The 17,948-nt window shown below is 38.6% G+C and overlaps 1 protein-coding gene and 1 pseudogene across 2 annotated transcripts in view; both read left to right on the forward strand.

Annotated features, from left to right (window-relative positions):
• The window catches only part of GFM2 (GTP dependent ribosome recycling factor mitochondrial 2), a 33,495-nt gene that overhangs the window by 4,624 nt on the left and 10,923 nt on the right, over window positions 1–17,948 (forward strand). For both annotated transcript variants that reach the window (XM_058656416.1, XM_058656414.1), the window contains exons 3-14: window positions 1,485–1,569; window positions 3,386–3,443; window positions 3,797–3,894; window positions 6,029–6,154; window positions 6,715–6,803; window positions 7,732–7,820; window positions 10,239–10,299; window positions 10,504–10,683; window positions 14,864–14,944; window positions 16,411–16,559; window positions 17,289–17,429; window positions 17,508–17,607. In XM_058656416.1, coding sequence (XP_058512399.1) covers window positions 1,485–1,569; window positions 3,386–3,443; window positions 3,797–3,894; window positions 6,029–6,154; window positions 6,715–6,803; window positions 7,732–7,820; window positions 10,239–10,299; window positions 10,504–10,683; window positions 14,864–14,944; window positions 16,411–16,559; window positions 17,289–17,429; window positions 17,508–17,607 — 1,257 coding nt within the window. The remainder of the gene's footprint in view (window positions 1–1,484; window positions 1,570–3,385; window positions 3,444–3,796; window positions 3,895–6,028; window positions 6,155–6,714; window positions 6,804–7,731; window positions 7,821–10,238; window positions 10,300–10,503; window positions 10,684–14,863; window positions 14,945–16,410; window positions 16,560–17,288; window positions 17,430–17,507; window positions 17,608–17,948) is intronic.
• On the forward strand, window positions 2,269–2,404 carry LOC118760362 (U1 spliceosomal RNA; annotated as a pseudogene).

Consider the following 17,948-nt stretch of genomic DNA (forward strand, 5'->3'; position numbering starts at 1 on the left):
ACATGAAAGGCAAGGATTTTTTTTTTTTAAGATTTATTTTATTTTTATTGAAAAGTCAGGTATACAGAGAGGAGGAGAGATAGAGAGGAAGATCTTCCGTCCGATGATTCACTCCCCACGTGGCCTCAATGACTGGAGCTGAGTTGATCCAGAGCCAGGAGACAGGAGCTTCTTCCGGGTCTCCCACATGGGTGCAGGGTCCCAAGGTTTTGAGCCATCTTCGACTGCTTTCCCAGGCCACAAGCAGGGAGCTGGATGGGAAGCGGGGCTGCTGGGATACGAACCGGCACCCATATGGGATCCTGGCACATTCAAGGCGAGGACTTTAGCCACTATGCTATTGCGCTGTGCCTCGAAGGTGAGGATTTATCCATTAGGCCACCGTGCTGGGCCCTTTTTAAAGAAGCATTCAGATTCTGTTGGGTAACTACTGCAATGAATCCATAGCAGTCCAATGCATATTACATGCTTGTAACAAATACGCAGAACAACTAGGCCAGTGTGTATATAAGCTTTCTGACTCCTTTATTTAATCTTTAGATTGTGGTGCTCACACTCTAGATGTTGAAATCACCTGAAGGACTTACATAGGGTTAGGCTGCTGCCCGGGGCCCCAGCATCCCGTATGGATACCCGTTTGCTTCTGCCATTTCCCATCCAGGTCCCTGCTACTGGCCTGGGCAAAGCAGCCGTGTGTGACGCAGGAGCTTAGGCGTCTGCACCCACGTGAGACCCCCAGAAGAAGCTCCTGGCTCTTGGGCTTTGGCCTGGCTCAGCCCTGGGTCACTGTGACCGTCTGGAGAATGAGCCAGCAGATGGGAAATTCATTTTGGATTTTTTTTTTTTAAGATTTATTGCTTTTTATTGGAAAGACAGGTTAACAGCAAAGACAGAACGGTCTTGCATGTGTTGGTTCACTCCCCAAGTGGCCTCAGTGGCCAGAGCTGAGCCGATCTGAAGCCATGAACCAGGAGCCTCTTCTGGGTCTCCCAAGCAGGTGCAGGGTCCCAAGGCTTTGGAACATTCTCGACTGTTTTCCCAGGCTACAAGCAGGGAACTGGATAGGAAGTGGAGCAGCTGGGACAGGAACTGGCACCATATGAGATACCGGCGCTCTCACTGCCACTAGGATTTTGCCACTAGGTGTTGCGCAGGGCCACTTATTCTCTTTGCCAAATAAAAAAATCTATATATTAAAAAAAAAATAAAAACATGATTGCTGAGTTTACAGGGAGAAATGTGCATTTCTAGCTCCACTGTCCATGCTAATACCCTTAACTCTAGGAGAAATAATTTAAGCTTAGTGCAAACAGCAGGTCAGGGTTACTTTAATCATTATATAGTATAAACTGAGATTTTTAAAGAATGGTGGTGAATGACTTGGGAAAACGTAGGTGTTTATCTTCTCAGAAAACATGTTACATAGTTCAAATTACTCTTGTCATTCATGTAAAGTAAAATTGTCTCCTTTTTATCCTTCCCAGAATATGTGCTGCTGCAAATTAACAGCAAGTTTGAAAAAGTTAAAGCCACACATGCCTGTTGGAAGACATTATAGTTCCCTACCAGGTACAAACGTTGATCTTCCCATGTTAGTCAATCTGCTGCTTCCTCTGCTTTTGCTCTTCCCTGGTTTGCAAGGAGCTCTCACTCGAGGGGTTTGCGGTCCTGTCGTACCTCTCGGCTAGTCCTCCCAGTGATTAGGGCTGAGGCGTCCTCCGTTAGTTCCCAGGAAGCCATAGCGGCAGAGTTGTGCCTCTCGGTGCTGGCTGTGCTGATGAGCTGAGCAAAGGGAAGGTCCGTGGCTTTAGTAGCTGACTCCGAAGTTTAGCATCTGAGTCCTCTCTTACAGTGCTCTTGTGGCAAAATGTGTTACAATTCACTACGGTTTTCATTCAGAAGTGTTTTCTCCCCAGTAGAGGTTTACTACATCAAAGATTCTTAATAGTTTGAAGATTTATCTGGAGTGTTTTGGATTAGAAATGTGGCTATGAAAGAGAGGAAGACTGGAATGAGCTAGTCCGTGATAGACTTGATGAAACCAGATTAGTGATGTTTCTGATCAGTTACCACATGTGTCACGTGAGAATAACAGAATACAAACACCAATTGGCTGTTGACTTAACAAGCGCACATGAAATTTAGGGCCCCATTGTAGAGGGGTTATCTAGTCTCTTTATGTAGCTTATGTGAATTTTAACTATAGCAGTGTAAATTATCTGTCAGTCTTCAAAGCACCATGAGGATTTTAAATTAAAAATTAATATAATACTTACCTGGCAGGGGAGATACCATGATCACGAAGGTGGTTTTCCCAGGGCGAGGCTTATCCATTGCACTCCGGATGTGCTGACCCCTGCGATTTCCCCAAATGTGGGAAACTCGACTGCATAATTTGTTTTTCCTCCCTCCCTGAATGTATGCTTAGTTGTTGAATATATATATTTGGGACCATTAAAACCTTTTTTGATGTAATATAACCTGAAGTTGTGCTGGTACCTGTTTTACCATGTGTAATTTTTGTTCTACATCACAGTTCTTAATTTGTTTAGAGTTTTATGAAAGATGGTATAGTTTTTATTGACAAAAAAGCAAAGTAATCTTACGACTATGTGCATACAAAAGCAATACTATTTTGTGACCAAATATTTTATATTAAAATTTACATCATCAGCTGTCTTGAGAATTCAGGGAAATAGAGTGGAATTTAAAACTTCAGTTTTGTTAAATCTAGAAACATGAAATTAGTATTCCAAAGAGATTCTGAAATTTCATATCTTGGGGAAATGACGGTACATTAAATCAAAATTGAGGATGAATGATTTAAACATAGCATTTGACTTTTTGAAATAATAAAAAGAAAAGTGAAGAGTAAAAAAAAAAAATTAATATAAAACTCTCCGTATAAACTGTGGAAGAATTAGTTTAAGTAGCAATAAGGTAGAGATTAAATTTACATTTATAACTGTATTCCTTAAAATTATGTGTTAATAAAACGTGAGTCATTTTGAATTTTTTTCTTTTAACAGTTAAGAAATCTTGCTATTTGGCTTTTTAGAAGTATTAGAATAGTATAGCTTCTGTTGAGTGATACCTTCCAAGGCCCTTCAACAGCACCGAGGCATTGCTGAGGCAAGGTAGGCTCCAAATTACACAGAAATTTCATTATTTGCCAACACAGGAGTATTCTCAGCTTTTCAAGCCCTCAATGAACAGATTTATAGTGCTGTGCATTTTCCGTTTACATTGTAGGAAGACATTTTAGATAAATTTTACTTAGCTTGGGTTTTATTTTGTTTGGAGTCGCTGTATTTTCTTAGATTATTTTACTTGCCACTTAAGGAAATCTAATCAATTCACCTGTTCAATCTGATTCTCCTATTAGGCTTGATAGGAAATGACGTCAAATCCCTTCATTCCATCATCACTCCTCCCATAGAGAAGTAAGTATTAGCGCTGATTTTTGCCATAAGAATTCAAAGAAACAAGTTTTCTCCGAAAGGCAGAGAAATGATAAATTGTAAGTGCTGCAATTTCTGTGACTGTACACCCTCCCGTTTGGGTATTTAGTTCATTTATTCGCTGTGTTGTCAGAGTAATGTAGTAGGATATATATGTTTTTGTGGTTTTGTAAGAGTAATATAATTGGATATCCTTAAGTATTTTTTTTCTGGTTTTCACAGAATTATATAAATTACTGAAATACTAAACAGATTTGAAATGTACACAGGATTGTTATTTTTCTTTTTACAATACCAATAATATCCACCTTGTGATGCCTTTTTCTTTTAAATAGAATCCGTAATATTGGAATTATGGCTCATATTGACGCTGGCAAAACTACCACTACTGAAAGAATATTGTACTTTTCTGGATATACAAGATCACTGGGAGGTCAGATGGATTCCTAGTTACTCACCCCCAATAGCAAAAGCATCGCTTGAAAATGTTTTAAGAAGTCAACCTAGAGATCATGAATATGCAGAGGCACTGATGTCTAAACCGCAACATGCAGATAAGGTAGTTGGAATTTCTGCCAAAGAGTCTTAGGGTCAGCTAAATATTTAGACTCAAACATTATCATTGACCCATTTCACACTTGTTTACTAAGACTTCACCTCAGACTGGGACCAGCACAGCAGTAGTAGATACTTCCTTCTGTAGGAATCACCCTAGCGTCAAAGACTCATGCCCTAAAGGAAGGATTATCTTTAAAAAAAAAAAAAAACCAAATCCATAGGAATAGCTTTCAGGTTCCAGGGTTGGGACTTTGCATATCCTACTCATTCTTTCCTGTTTTTTTTTTTTACACTGTATGCAGTCTTGAGTTAGCTTTCTCTAATATGTTGCTTAGCAACTTAAAAGGGGTTTTCAGAAAATTCATGGTAAGTACACATTATCAGAAAAACTGCATCGATTTCAAGATTTTTTTAATGTTAAAATTATCTTTTGATTCCACTTTCCCCTGAGCTTTTTGCAGCTCCTTGATTTGCGCACTTATATTTCGCATAGAGTTACTGTGTGTAAATAGGACTATGACAGACAACAAAATAAGGAGCAAATTTAGGCTTCCTTCTTCCCTTGTTCTGCCAGTGTGGTCATAATCTTTGCCTTAAAGCCCGAGTTTGGGTACCTGAAATGAGGGGTCCAAATGAGGCAGCCCAGACAACCTCACAGTTCTCAAAGCTTAATTCCAACATATGTGGCTTGAGAAAACCATCATATATTCTTGAGTCTTAAATGGCAAATATCAACTGTTTTTCATTTCTTATCTCATTTTGTACTGTTTATAGATTGAATCAATAGAATGCAAACTTATAGGATGTAACTGAAGAGTAATTTGAGCAAAGTTTTGGTAGGGTGATGTTTATGCATGACTTTAGGCTGTAGAAATCGTACCAAGACATTATTTGTATTGTTTTTTTTTTGGAATTTTAATAGTGAAAAGGATTTGTAAAGAATAATGTAATTCTGAAAGAAATTTTTCTCTAATGTCTTCCAGACAATTAGCAGTTATCTACTGAACCACTTACTTTATTCATAGCCTAATCTTATCTTTATAACAACAAATTTGGTTAAGTAACTGATTCAAGATCATTGAGAATAAATGGTAAAGTTTTTTTTTTTTTTTTTTTATTCATTGATTACATTGTATTATGTGATACAGTTTCGTTGGATCTGGGAATCACCTCACCCCTTCCCCCGCCCTCCCCCCATGTGGAATATTCCACCTTGTTGCATATCCACTGATCAAGTACAGTTGAGATTCCTTCTTTGCAAGCATAAACTAAACATAGAGTCCAACATCTTATAGTCCAGTCTAGTTCCTCAGCTTCCTGGGGAGACCCTGACCGGAGGGCAGAACCATCAGATTATCAACCCTATCAGTTAAAGGCGCCAATGTACCCTCAGCAACAATTAACTTCGTTGTGTAACTAATAGTTATAGTATTGAGTAACCAGTATGTTAAAAACAATTGCAATTTCTTAACCATCTTCTGTGACCACCTCATTGTCAATTCAGTTTTAGTTTATACACAACATATAACATAATATACATAAAATAACATGTTTTACGTAACATCACATCCTCTTAAATTAACGCAAACATGTGGTATCTGACCTTTTGGGATTGGCTCAATGGTAAAGTTTTAATTTAAAGCAGGTTTTGGCTTTTTCATTCCACTGCTCTGCCTCCTACCAAGGGATCTATAGGGTAAAGAAGGAATAACTGAACTATAGCTAGGAAAAGAATGGAATAGCTATATAGCTGAGTTAAGATATAAATCTTACATTGATTGGTAAAGAAAAATTAGTTCTATGGCAAGATTAATAGTCATTGAAAAAGTTTTTGTAGAATAAAAATCTACTTTAAGGTTATTCAGCCATTTATTTGTTACAAAAGATTTTGCGTAAAGGAAACTACATCAGGTAGACATCACTGTACTAATAGAATATTTATGCTGTTAATTCCAAAATCTCAAACCAAATAGAAAATAAAATGACTGTGACATTTTTTTCCCAATTAGATGTTGATGATGGAGACACAGTGACAGATTTCATGGCCCAAGAGCGAGAAAGAGGCATTACCATCCAGTCAGCTGCTGTCACCTTAGACTGGAAGGGGTACAGAATCAATCTAATTGACACACCAGGTATGGTACAGTTCTAACATTATGAACATTCTGCATGATTCTTTTTTTATTACTTGTTTGTATAGGGAAAAGCACCTCTTAATGTTACAGTTCAGTATACTTCAGTAGTGCTAGGTATATTCACATTTATATGAAAGAAGACTCTAGAACTTTTTCTTCTCTCAGAAAAGAGACTGTACCCATGAGTGGTAACCGCCCCCATCCTCTCTCTCTCTCTGCACCCCTGGTAACCAGGGTGTTGCTTTCTGTAGCTAAGAAATTGGTTACCTTATGAAATGTATGTAAGTGGACAGTACTTGGTTTATTTCACTTAGCATGAAGTTTTCATGTTTGCCCATTCTGTTGTCTTGTGACAGGATGTGGTGCAGCGCCTTCTGTTTATCCGTTCTTGCATGGACGCACACAGATATGATAGTGCTGGCATAAATGTGTGTGCACAAATATCTCTTCAATATTTTGAGATTTAGACTAAGAAGTGGGATTGTCAGATCATATGAATTTTTTAATTATTTAAATATTTTTAAAATTGTTTATGAGCATATTTCTCATCTTTTTCTTAGGTCATGTTGACTTCACTCTGGAGGTTGAGCGCTGCCTTAGAGTTTTGGATGGTGCAGTGGCTGTATTTGATGCCTCTGCTGGTGTAGAGGTAAAAAATACTGCCAAAGTAAAGTGAAAATAAGAACTCTTTAAAAGCTATAATGTATCGCATTTGGTTAGTTGTAACCCTTTATTGCATAAGTTTAAATCAAATTTTTATTGCATAAGTTTAAATCAAATTATGATTAAATAAGGTTGGAATTTAATGTTGACAAATAATAATCCATCTGTGATCTTAGATGCTTCATAGTAATAGGAAACTAGAATTTGCTTTTCTCTAGCAGATACAATAGTTTCCAGAGCTACTTTACCTTCAAGCTAACAAGTTGACCTTCCGTAGTTGTAGTTTCTTGCAGAAAACTCAGGACTTCTGGGTCAAAGATAAGGCACTTGATTAAATAGTGAGGGCTCACGCACCATCGTTTTATTATACTGTTACCCAAATCCCCATATTGTTAGGCTGATAGGAAGGGATTCAGATGACAGCCTCATGGCTGTTGGATTGAGAAGAACCCTGTGTTTACAGAATGGGATATTTTGTACTGTGCAGAAAGCACACCTGCCCTTTGTTCTGGGAGAAAACATCCTTTTCCCAGATTGTAGATGAGTTGGTCTTTTGTTCTACAAAAGATAAGAATTCATGTCATATGTCAGAAAATTGATATAAACTGATTTTGATTTTATGTGACATGTGCTGTTAGAGGAAAAGCCAAACCAAACATTCTTCTGATTAACTCTCAGCTACATCCTGTGTACCTCGATCGTCAGTACCTCAGCCCTATCTAGAACTTTCAATGTGTGTTTTCCATCACAGTCATCAACTCATTAGTGGTGTTTTCCTGATAGCAAAAGAGTAAGACGAGATAGGACAGGATTTCATTTCATGCCAGGAGAAGGCTTATGATGTTATCATAGATTCTTTGTCTGGTAACAGTAATTTTGCCCAATGAGTAGATTTTTCTTCATCTTTACTTTAGGCCCAAACTCTAACAGTATGGAGGCAAGCTGACAAACACAAGATACCTCGAATCTGCTTTTTAAACAAGATGGACAAAACTGGAGCAAGGTAATTAAGATGTATGTCTTTGCTTTTCAAAATAAGAATATAGTTTGAGCAGTTAGTGAGCTATACTTAAATTTAGACATACCTATTCCTCTGTGTTGGGTATAAGGGTTCTGTTCTGTTCTGTTCTGGAGTCCCAGTTCATTTCCATGTCAGAAGATAAATTCCAAGGCACTGATTCATAGGTTAAATAGCTGTTTGGGACACTGGCATTGTGGCACAGTGGATTAAGCCGCCTCTAGAAATCAGGTCATTCCCAGTGGCTCTGCTTTCAGTCCAGCTGCCTGCTTATGTGCCTCAGGAAGCGCTGGAAAATGGCCAACTATGTGGGCTCTTACCAGCCATATGGGGGACCCCAAAAAAATTCTGAGTGCCTGGCTCAACATTGCAGCCATTTGGGGAATGAACCAGAGATCAAAGATTGCTCTCTGCCTCTCTCTCTCTCTCTCTCTCTCTCACATTTCGTTTTTCAAATACATAATTTTTAAAGTAACAATTTGAGGATTAAGAGAGCTGATAGAAAGCAAATCATGCCCAATATCTTTTCTAGGATCTTAACAAAATGGTACCTTTTGATTCTGTTTGTCCTGTTTAGAACTATGTATTGCATTGTCCCCATGAAAATTAAGCCACATTCCTGAAAATAGAATGTCGTATCTTGTAGTTGTCTTAGGGAAAGGTATTCTTGTTTCCTGATTTTCTTTGCTAGGTAATAGGCTCTCAATAAAAGGGAACTGGAAAGGGAGAATATAGAGGTCAGAAAAAAGTTAATTGTGAAGTGCTACAGTCATGCTTAGAGATTTACAATGAATTCATTATTCTAAGAATATAATTTTAGGAATCCAGAATAGATGAAGGATTTGGAAAAAATAAGAACGTATGAAAATGTGACTATAAAGGATTCTGAGGAAACTGTGCTAGGGAGAGATCTGTTTTGTGGTGATTAAGCAGGAAAAACAAAACAAACTAGCCCTCTCCTGAAACTACACAATAGTGTAGTGTTCATGTAACTTTATAATAATTCTAGAATTGCTTTTAAAGAACTCTTATCTTGATTAATATGAGCACATCCCAACCCTTTTCTGTTTGGAGTTCCCACTGCCAGATGGAAGTCTTCGTTTGCTGTCGGTCCATGCTTAAGGGAATGGGGAGGTAAGGTTGGGAAGAGGACAGTGCATGGAAAGATGACTGGATACTAGGCTGATTCTCAGAGACGCTGGGACAAAAATGATTCACGTGTAAGTGTGAACCAGACCATCTGAAAAAGATGTGTGCCATATGGATAGTCACCCTCTGTTGGCATACCACATGACATTAAAATGTCTAATAAGTATAGAAAATCAGGTCTGGTCTGGTGGCCTAGCAGCTAAAGTCCTTGTCTTGCACGTGCTGGGATCCCATATGGGCACCAGTTCTGATCCTGGCGGCCCTGCTTCCCATCCAGTTCCCTGCCTCCCATCCAGTTCCCTGCCTGTGGCCTGGGAAAGCAGTTGTTGAGGGCCCCAAAGCCTTGGGACCCTGCACCCGTGTGGGAGACCTGAAGGAGGCTCCTGGCTCCTGGCTTCGGATCAGCACACTTCTTGAGGCCACTTGAGAAAGATTTTCCCCTCTGCCTTTCCTCCTTTCTGCATATCTGACTTTCCAATAAAAATTAACAAAATCTTTAAAAAAAATAGTACTATAGGGCCCGGCGGCGTGGCCTAGCGGCTAAAGTCCTCGCCTTGAAAGCCCTGGGATCCCATATGGGCGCCGGTTCTAATCCCAGCAGCTCCACTTCGCATCCAGCTCCCTGCTTGTGGCCTGGGAAAGCAGTCGAGGACGGCCCAAAGCCTTGGGACACTGCACCCGCGTGGGAGACCCGGAAGAGGTTCCAGGTTCCCGGCATCAGATCGGTGCGCACCGGCCCGTTGTGGCTCACTTGGGGAGTGAATCATTGGACGGAAGGTCTTCCTCTCTGTCTCTCCTCCTCTGTGTATATCTGGCTGTAATAAAAAATGAATAGATCTTTTAAAAAAAAAAATAGTACTATAGAAACTTTGTTGGACTGGTTCTTGGAAGAAACCTAGTACTTTGGTATGTTAGCATACCTAATTATAGAGGAAAAGAATCAGCGACTTGTAATTGCAAATCCTGCAGTGTAAATCCTATTTTTTTAACTTGAGTGATCTTGATGAATTTGTTTAATCTGAAGTTCAGAGTTTGGTTATCTGAAGCTTAAAATACTAATATTCTGAACTCCTTTGTGACAAGATTATGGTGCATTATCAGTTATAGTTATCTGAAATTGATACTAAATTTGATTAAAATAGTCCTGTGTAAACCTGTTAAGTGATGAACCTTAAAGAAAATGAAAAGATTATTGCAGAAAACATTCTGAAATCTGATTTAAGAGTTTTAACTCTACTATTTTTCTTTCTACAGTTTTAACTTTGCAGTTGAAAGCATCAGAGAGAAGCTGAAGGCAAAGCCGTTGCTTCTCCAGGTAAATTGGTTGAATAGTCTCAACTCCTTTTCAGTTTATCTGCTTGTGACATGCAGACTTCTGATGTTCTCTCAAGCCTCTTTTGTTTTGAAGAAGTTGTGCTATAAATAAAAATAAAGTGATGGTCATGATAATAGACATTGTGGAGAGAGTGGTATAGTACAGTTACAACAGTTTAACCACCAATTGAACTCTGTGTTACAGTTACCAATCGGTGAAGGCAAGACGTTCAAAGGCGTAGTGGATGTAGTAAGTAAAGAAAAGCTAATTTGGAGTCCCGATTCAGATGATGGAAAAGACTTTGAGAGAAAACCCCTCTTGGAAATGAGTGATCCTGAGTTGCTGAAGGAGACAACTGAAGCGAGGAATGCCCTGATTGAACAGGTAAAATAAACACTTTGAGTATAAAATTTCATGGGTACTTAGAAACTTTTAAAAAGTTTTGTTAATTAGAAAGTTTTATTTAAAATTGCATATGGAATATAATCAGTAGTGTATTGAGTGCCAGTATGTGCACTGTTCAGCTTAAGAAGTTGAGTATTAGCAATACCTTTGAATCCGTGTGGGCTACTTCTGTCTGTATCTCTCTCTTCCGTTACTCATTACCTGCTCGTATTTATCATTCATTTCCTTTTCTTTATAGTTTGCTACAGATGTGTATAGCGAGAGAAATTAGTGTTGTATGTTTTCAGCTTCACATAAATGGAATGCCACTGTTTATATTGTTCAACAGTATATTGAATATTTTTCCATGTTACTAATACAGTTATAGTTTATTCATTTTCAGTCTTGTGTTATCTTTGCTGACATTACTGTACCACAGTGCCTTGTCTATTCTCCTGTGATTAAACCTTGAGGGTACCTCTGGTTTGGGCTATTTAGAAACAGTGTTGCTATAAACATGTTTATGTCCTCTTGAACACATGTACAAGAGTTTCTTTAAATTTAGTAGAATTGTTGAACTGGATGATATAGTCATCTTGTGCTTTTCCAGATGTCAAATTACTTATTTTTAAATCAGTAGTTTTATAGTTACTGTACCTCATCCACCCTTAGAATTTTAATGGAAACTGTCACCATGCCTTACACTTACATTTGCGTATATGTAATATCTATCGGATAATAGAAAAAACATACATGACAAAACTCCATGAACCTCATGGTAGAGAAAAACATTTTGAATGTGAGCCCTTTGATTTTTTTCACTTCTTTAAACAAACAAACAAACAAACAAGGCTTTATTTTATTTATTTGAAAGAGTTACAGAGAAAGAGGGAGAGGCAGAGTTCTTCCATGCACTGGTTCACTTTCTGGAAGGCTGCAGTGGCCAGAATTGTGCCCAGCTGAAGCCAGGTGCTTCTTTCGGGTCTCCCACATTGCTGGGAGGGGCACTAGTACGAAGGCCATCTTCTATTGCTTTCCTGGGCACGTTAGCAGGGAGCTGGACCTGCGGTGGAGCAGCTGGACTTGAACCAGAACCCATATGAGGTGGCAGCACTGCAGGCAGTAAGTCAGCCTACTGTACGCTGCATGACAGTGTCAGCCCTGATTTTTCACTCCTAAATTGGATCAGTCTATGGGGGCTATGTTGTATAGTGAATTAAGTCTCCAGCACAGGCATGTCATTCTGAATCATTCCCAACTACTCTATTTTTCTGAAAATTTTTTTAAATTTATAAAATTGAATAAAGTTCATGTATTTCAGATTTAAAAGCATAATACATCCCCCCACTCACTCTCCCACCAGTGCTACCTTCATTCTTTCTTTCTCAATTTTTACAATGACATGGTTTATATTATAATCACAAGCTTAACCTTCCACCAAATAGCAACTAGTAAATAGAAAAAAAAGATCAAATCTCAAAATTTCAATTTTTCTCATAGATGTTATCTTTTTTGTACACTAAATATTATTTACTATAGATCAGAGAGACATATCTCTTGGAATGGGCTGTTTTCACTAAGTATAATTGTGTCCAGTTCCATCCATTCTGTTACACAAGAAAACATTTTTTTTTAGTGCTGAATAGTATTTCATAATATGTAAATATACCATTTTCTTTGTCCAGTAGTCAGTTGAGGAACAAATAGGTTGGTTCCATATCCTAGCTCTTGGGAATTGAACTGCTGGAAACATGGGAATACAATTAAGTCTTTCATTTGCTGATTTCCTTTCCTTTGGGTGCATTCCCAGGAGTGGCATTGCTGGGTTCTATGGCAGATCTATTTTCAGGTTTCTGACAACTCTTCCTACTCTTGCATAATGATTTCACTAGTTTACATTCTCGGTGGCGATGAAACAACTTTGTCTTCTGCAGCTGTGGGATGAAATGTTCTGTAGACATCAGTGAGGTGCATTTTGTTTATAGTATAGATTGGCTTTTTTTCTTTCTTTTTTTTTTTTAAAGATTTGTATATTTTTTATTGGAGAGGCAGATGCATAGAGAGAAGGAAAGAGAAAGATCTTCCATCTGCTGGTTCACTCCCCAAGTGGCTGCAACAGCCAGAGCTGAGCTGATCCAAAGCCAGGAGCCTCTTCCATGTCTCCCACACGGGAGCAGGGTCCCAAGCCTTTGGCCATCTTTGACTGCTTTCCCAGGCCACAGAAAGGGAGCTGGATGCAACCAGGGTATGAGCTGGCACCCGCAGAGGATCCCACATGTACAAGGCGAGGACTTTAGCCACTAGGCTACTGTGCCTTGTATTTTCTTTTTTCTTTTTTGTTTGAAAGGTAAAGTCACAGAGAGAGGGGGGAGAGAGAATCTTCCATCCAGTAGTTCACTCTCCAAATGCCTGTGATGACTCAGGCTGGGCCACATCAAAGCCTAGAGCCAGAGTCTTTTCCAGGTCTACCACATGGGTGCCAGGGCCCAGGCAATTGGGCTGTCTGCCACTGCTTTCCCAGACGTACTAGGAGGAAGCTGGATTCAAAGTAGAGCGACTAGGATTCAAATTGTTACCTATGTAGGTTGTCTGTGTTGCAGGCAATACCTCAACACAGTATGCCATAGTGCTTGCCCCCAAAACAACTCTACTTCTGACCCAGCATCTGCCGGATTGCCTTCCCATCCAGATCCCTGCTTGTGGCCTGGGAAAGCAGTCGAGGACGGCCCAAAGCCTTGGGACTCTGCACCCCTGTGGGAGACCTGGAAGAAGTTTCTGGCTCCTAGCTTTAGATCAGCTCAACTCTGGCCATTGCACTCACTTGGGGAGTGAACCATTAGACAGAAAATCTTCCTCTCTGTCTCTCCTCCTCTCTGTATATCTGACTTTGCAATAAAAATAAATAAATTTAAAAGAAAAAAAAAAAGCAAGGAAGCAGAGGTAGAATGTCAGTGAATGACATAGAAAGTATAATGTTGCAGAACTTTAATCTAAACCCAGATTTTTGTTAGAAGCTAGAGACCTTACCAGGTTGCTGTATTGCTTTAGTTCTTGGAGATAGGAGAGCAGGGACACATTAAAAAGGTACAAGTGACATAATTGGCTGCTTTTTTAAGTTGTTTTTTTTTTTTTTTGCATTGTTTTATAATACAGAAGAACTATAGGAATACACTAAAGCAGCATCTTGTAAATTTAATTCCAAGAGCCAATAAATAGCTGCAGATGTATTTCATATCTTTTCAGGATATGATGTTGTGATGGAAATTAAATCTTGAGGCTCTCAGTAATAATAAGATGTTAATTTTAAGGATTATGAAGGTGTAAAAATTAGAGATTAATACTACATCATGTCCGTGAAGATGTCTACTGTCCAAAACATAGAAAATAAATTTTAGCAAGGGTGTGGAGAAACTATAACCCTGTGTGCGGTTGCTAGGAGTGTAATTGGTGCTGGAGAATTGAAAATACAGACTTATCATGTGACCCAGCAGTTCTACATTTGAATATTATACCCAAAGGAATTGACAATAGTCTGAAGTGCTTTGCACATCCATGTTCCTAACCGCATTGTTCCTGATAGTGAAAAAGTGGAAACAACCAGGTACCCTCTGGAAGAGTAAATAAATAAAATGTGCCGTATACATATGGCATACATATCTTAAATGAAGTGTGTGCACATATGGTATACATATGTCTTAAAAAGGAAAGACATTCAGACATAGGCTACTACATAGGAAAATCTTACGTTAAATGAAATAAGTTAATCAATCACAAAGTCAAATTTTTCTTCATTCAATTTAAATAAAATGGCTATGGCAGTTAATTTCAGGAACAATGTAGAATCCTGGAGGCTGAGGAAGAGAAGAATGAGAAGTTGTTTAATGCATATAGAATATTACAGTTGTGAATACAGTGGAGTTCTGGAGATTGTATAATATTCAGCAGTACTTGCAGATTTTATGCTTTGCCTGTTTTACCACAATTTATTTTCAATTAGAGAAGATAATTGTTATAAACTGTAATCAACTTCCTGTTTTCTAAAGGCAAATGATAATAGCTGCTACTATTGCACACTGAGGTGTTCTGAAAGCGTAATTTGAGTTGTTACAAAGTCAATGCAAACAGACTGATGAGTTAGATCCAGTCTTAGCTCTGTGTGACCAGGCGTCTTTCTTGACAGATTGCAGATCTGGATGATGAATTTGCTGACTTGGTTTTAGAAGAATTTAGTGAAAATTTTGATTTGATTCCAGCTGAAAAGGTAAGTCAAAATAGACAATATTTTATTCATTGGATGTAATTTGTATTTTTTTTTTATAAAGAAACTACATTGTATTAGAAAATGCTGACTTATAAATTAGAACGGTAAGCTAAAATCACTTACTTGTACAGGCGCTTCAGCAGCTGTAGTCGTTTACTGCATTCAGCTGTACTGCACAAAACTAGAAATAATGTCCTTTTCTGCTGACATGGAGTAACTGATCTTTAGTTAATTGCCCATCATCTGCAGCCTTCTCTGATTATTTCATTAAGGACTTTTTTTAAATTCATTTTTTCATTACAAAGTCAGATATACAGAGAGGAGGAGAGATAGAGAGGAAGATCTTCTGTCCGATGATTCACTCCCCAAGTGACCACAACACCCGGTGCTGTGCTGATCCGAAGCCAGGAGCCAGGAACTTCCTCCAGGTCTCCCATGCAGGTGCAGGATCCCAAGGCTTTGGGCTGTCCTCGACTGCTTTCCCAGGCCACAAGCAGGAAGCTAAATGGGAAGCAGGCCTGCTGGGACTAGAACCAGCGCCCATATGGGATACTGGTGTGTTCAAGGCGAGGACTTTAGCCATTAGGCCACGCCGCCGGGCCCTTCATTAAGGATTTTTTAGGTAAATCACATGGAAAAGTTTGTTTTTATAACTTAGTTGTTTTCCAACCTACTATAATCATTTTTTCTAAGAGCTTTTTTTTTTTCCAAGTATGATTTCCAGTGGGTGATTATTAGTGTTTTGTCTTTCTTTTGACATGTACTAAGCCAGAGAAAAGGCAAGTAAAATTCTTATAGTAATTTAATTTTCATGAATTTGAATCTGCCAGGACCCTTCCCCACCAGTTAGGCAAATTTATTGTTTACCTTTCCATTATGAAATGTTAAAAGCTGCAAAGTAAAGTGTTTGCTAGCAGTCATTCTAAAATAGGATTGAAAGTAAGCCCAACACATTGTCTTACCTATTGAAAGAATTTTAAAAAACAAAAACTGAAGCAATTTTTCAAGCCGTGGTAGTTCAAAGGTGGAAAAAAGTAATTATGTTTTAATTTTGAATGAAGTTCTGTCATTTTTAAAACTGATGTTACACAATATGATTAATGCTTTTAAGGTATTCACCATCCAAAAGTGGAGTTGCCCCAACAATATTCTTTCTTACAGCTTCACACACACACACATACACACACACTTTTTATTGATTCTTGGAGTCTGTCTGACTTTTCTAATTTTGGGAGAATTTAGTATCTTCAAGGTAATGCTGACGTGTATTTTACATCCAGTAGACAGTAAACTAATGACTAAGTGTATAGTATTCCAGGCAGTGACTAATGGTGTAAAGAAAGATAAAACCATTCAGAGTGATGTTGTAAATGGGCATTTAGGGGAGGCTTCCAGTTCTGAGATGTTGTGGCAGAGACCAGTGTAATGTGCACAAGGTAACTGCTCATTTCTGTCTCTGCTTGTAGCTGCAGTCTGCCATCCACAGAGTCACACTGGCTCAGGCAGCAGTGCCTGTGCTTTGTGGAAGTGCTCTGAAGAACAAGGGTGTGCAGCCCTTGTTAGATGCTGTCGCCTTGTACCTGCCATCCCCTGAAGAGCGCAACTATGAATTTCTGTAAGTATGCAGTCTCACGGATTACAAGTGCTACAGTAGGGGCAGGTGCTTGACCTAGCAGTCATGATACCTGCATCTCAGTTCATGAATTTGACAGCTGGCTAGAGCTTCTGCTCTTGCGGGCCCTGGGAGGCAGTGGTGCTGGCTCAACTAATTGGGTTCCTGTCACCTCTGTGAAGGAACTGGATGGAATTCCTAGTTCTCAGCTTTGGAGTCTCAGCCCAAGCTGTTATAGGCATTTGGAGAGTGAACGAGTGGATATAAGTTCATGTGTCTGTCTATCTCTGTCTTTCTGTCTCATAGAAAACAACAACTGATAGTCTTCAAGAAAATATGTAGCCCATGTTGCATAAGACGTAATGAGCTCATAATTTTTTCAATAATAAAGGTGAAGAATATCATTATAAGTGACAAAATATAGAACCTTAGTAGTTCTCTCTTGAGGAGAGAGCTTTTTGCAGTGGAATTACTTATAAATTAAGGTAACATTTGGAATTTAATCTCTTGCTTTTAGTTTTGAAAATTAACAGCAAGATTGAATTAAATAGTTTATTCAGTGAAAGAAAAGAGGTACTTATAATGCTGCGTGGTGGGCTTGGGGAGCTTTACTGGAAGGTATGAGAGAGCTTGGGGGGCGTTAGGGTTAAGTCTCTGCGGTGTTTCTGATCAATCTATAGTTAAATGGAATGTATATTCAGTAGGCCTTTCTGGAATATCTTTGTTTTCCAGGCAGTGGTACAAGGATGGCTTATGCGCGCTGGCGTTTAAAGTCCTCCATGACAAGCAGCGAGGACCACTGGTTTTTATGCGCATTTACTCAGGCACAATAAAACCCCAGTTGGCTGTTTATAATATTAATGAAAACTGCACGTAAGTGGAAGCTGAGTCTACAATTATACTCATTTCTGTAAAAAAATACCTTTACTTATATAAATTATCATTTTACAGGGAGAGAATAAGTCGCCTGCTTTTACCCTTTGCTGACCAACATATAGAAATCCCTTCACTGACTGCTGGTAACATTGCTTTGACAGTTGGACTTAAACATGTAAGGAGCCAGATGTTTTCTTCAGGAAATAATAGTTTAAATGTTCAGTTGCAAGTAAGGTGTGTAGAAACAGAAACCCATGAACAATCTGAATGTCAGTGAGTGGTGGAATAGGCAATATTTTGTTGTGTATTCATCAGCATAAATGAATAATGTCATGTATTTGATAGAAAACAGAAATGAATTATAGACAACCACAAAGAATATATAAAGTTCAAGTCCAAGTAAAATGTTTTTTATGGATACATATTATGTATTTTATGTTTATAATATTGTTTTATTCCCATTAGGTTTCTTTTCCTGTTTTGATAATTGCAAACACTACACTCTTATAATTTATT

Source organism: Ochotona princeps, chromosome 28 (genome assembly GCF_030435755.1).
Source record: "Ochotona princeps isolate mOchPri1 chromosome 28, mOchPri1.hap1, whole genome shotgun sequence".
Taxonomy (NCBI): Eukaryota; Metazoa; Chordata; class Mammalia; order Lagomorpha; family Ochotonidae; genus Ochotona; species Ochotona princeps.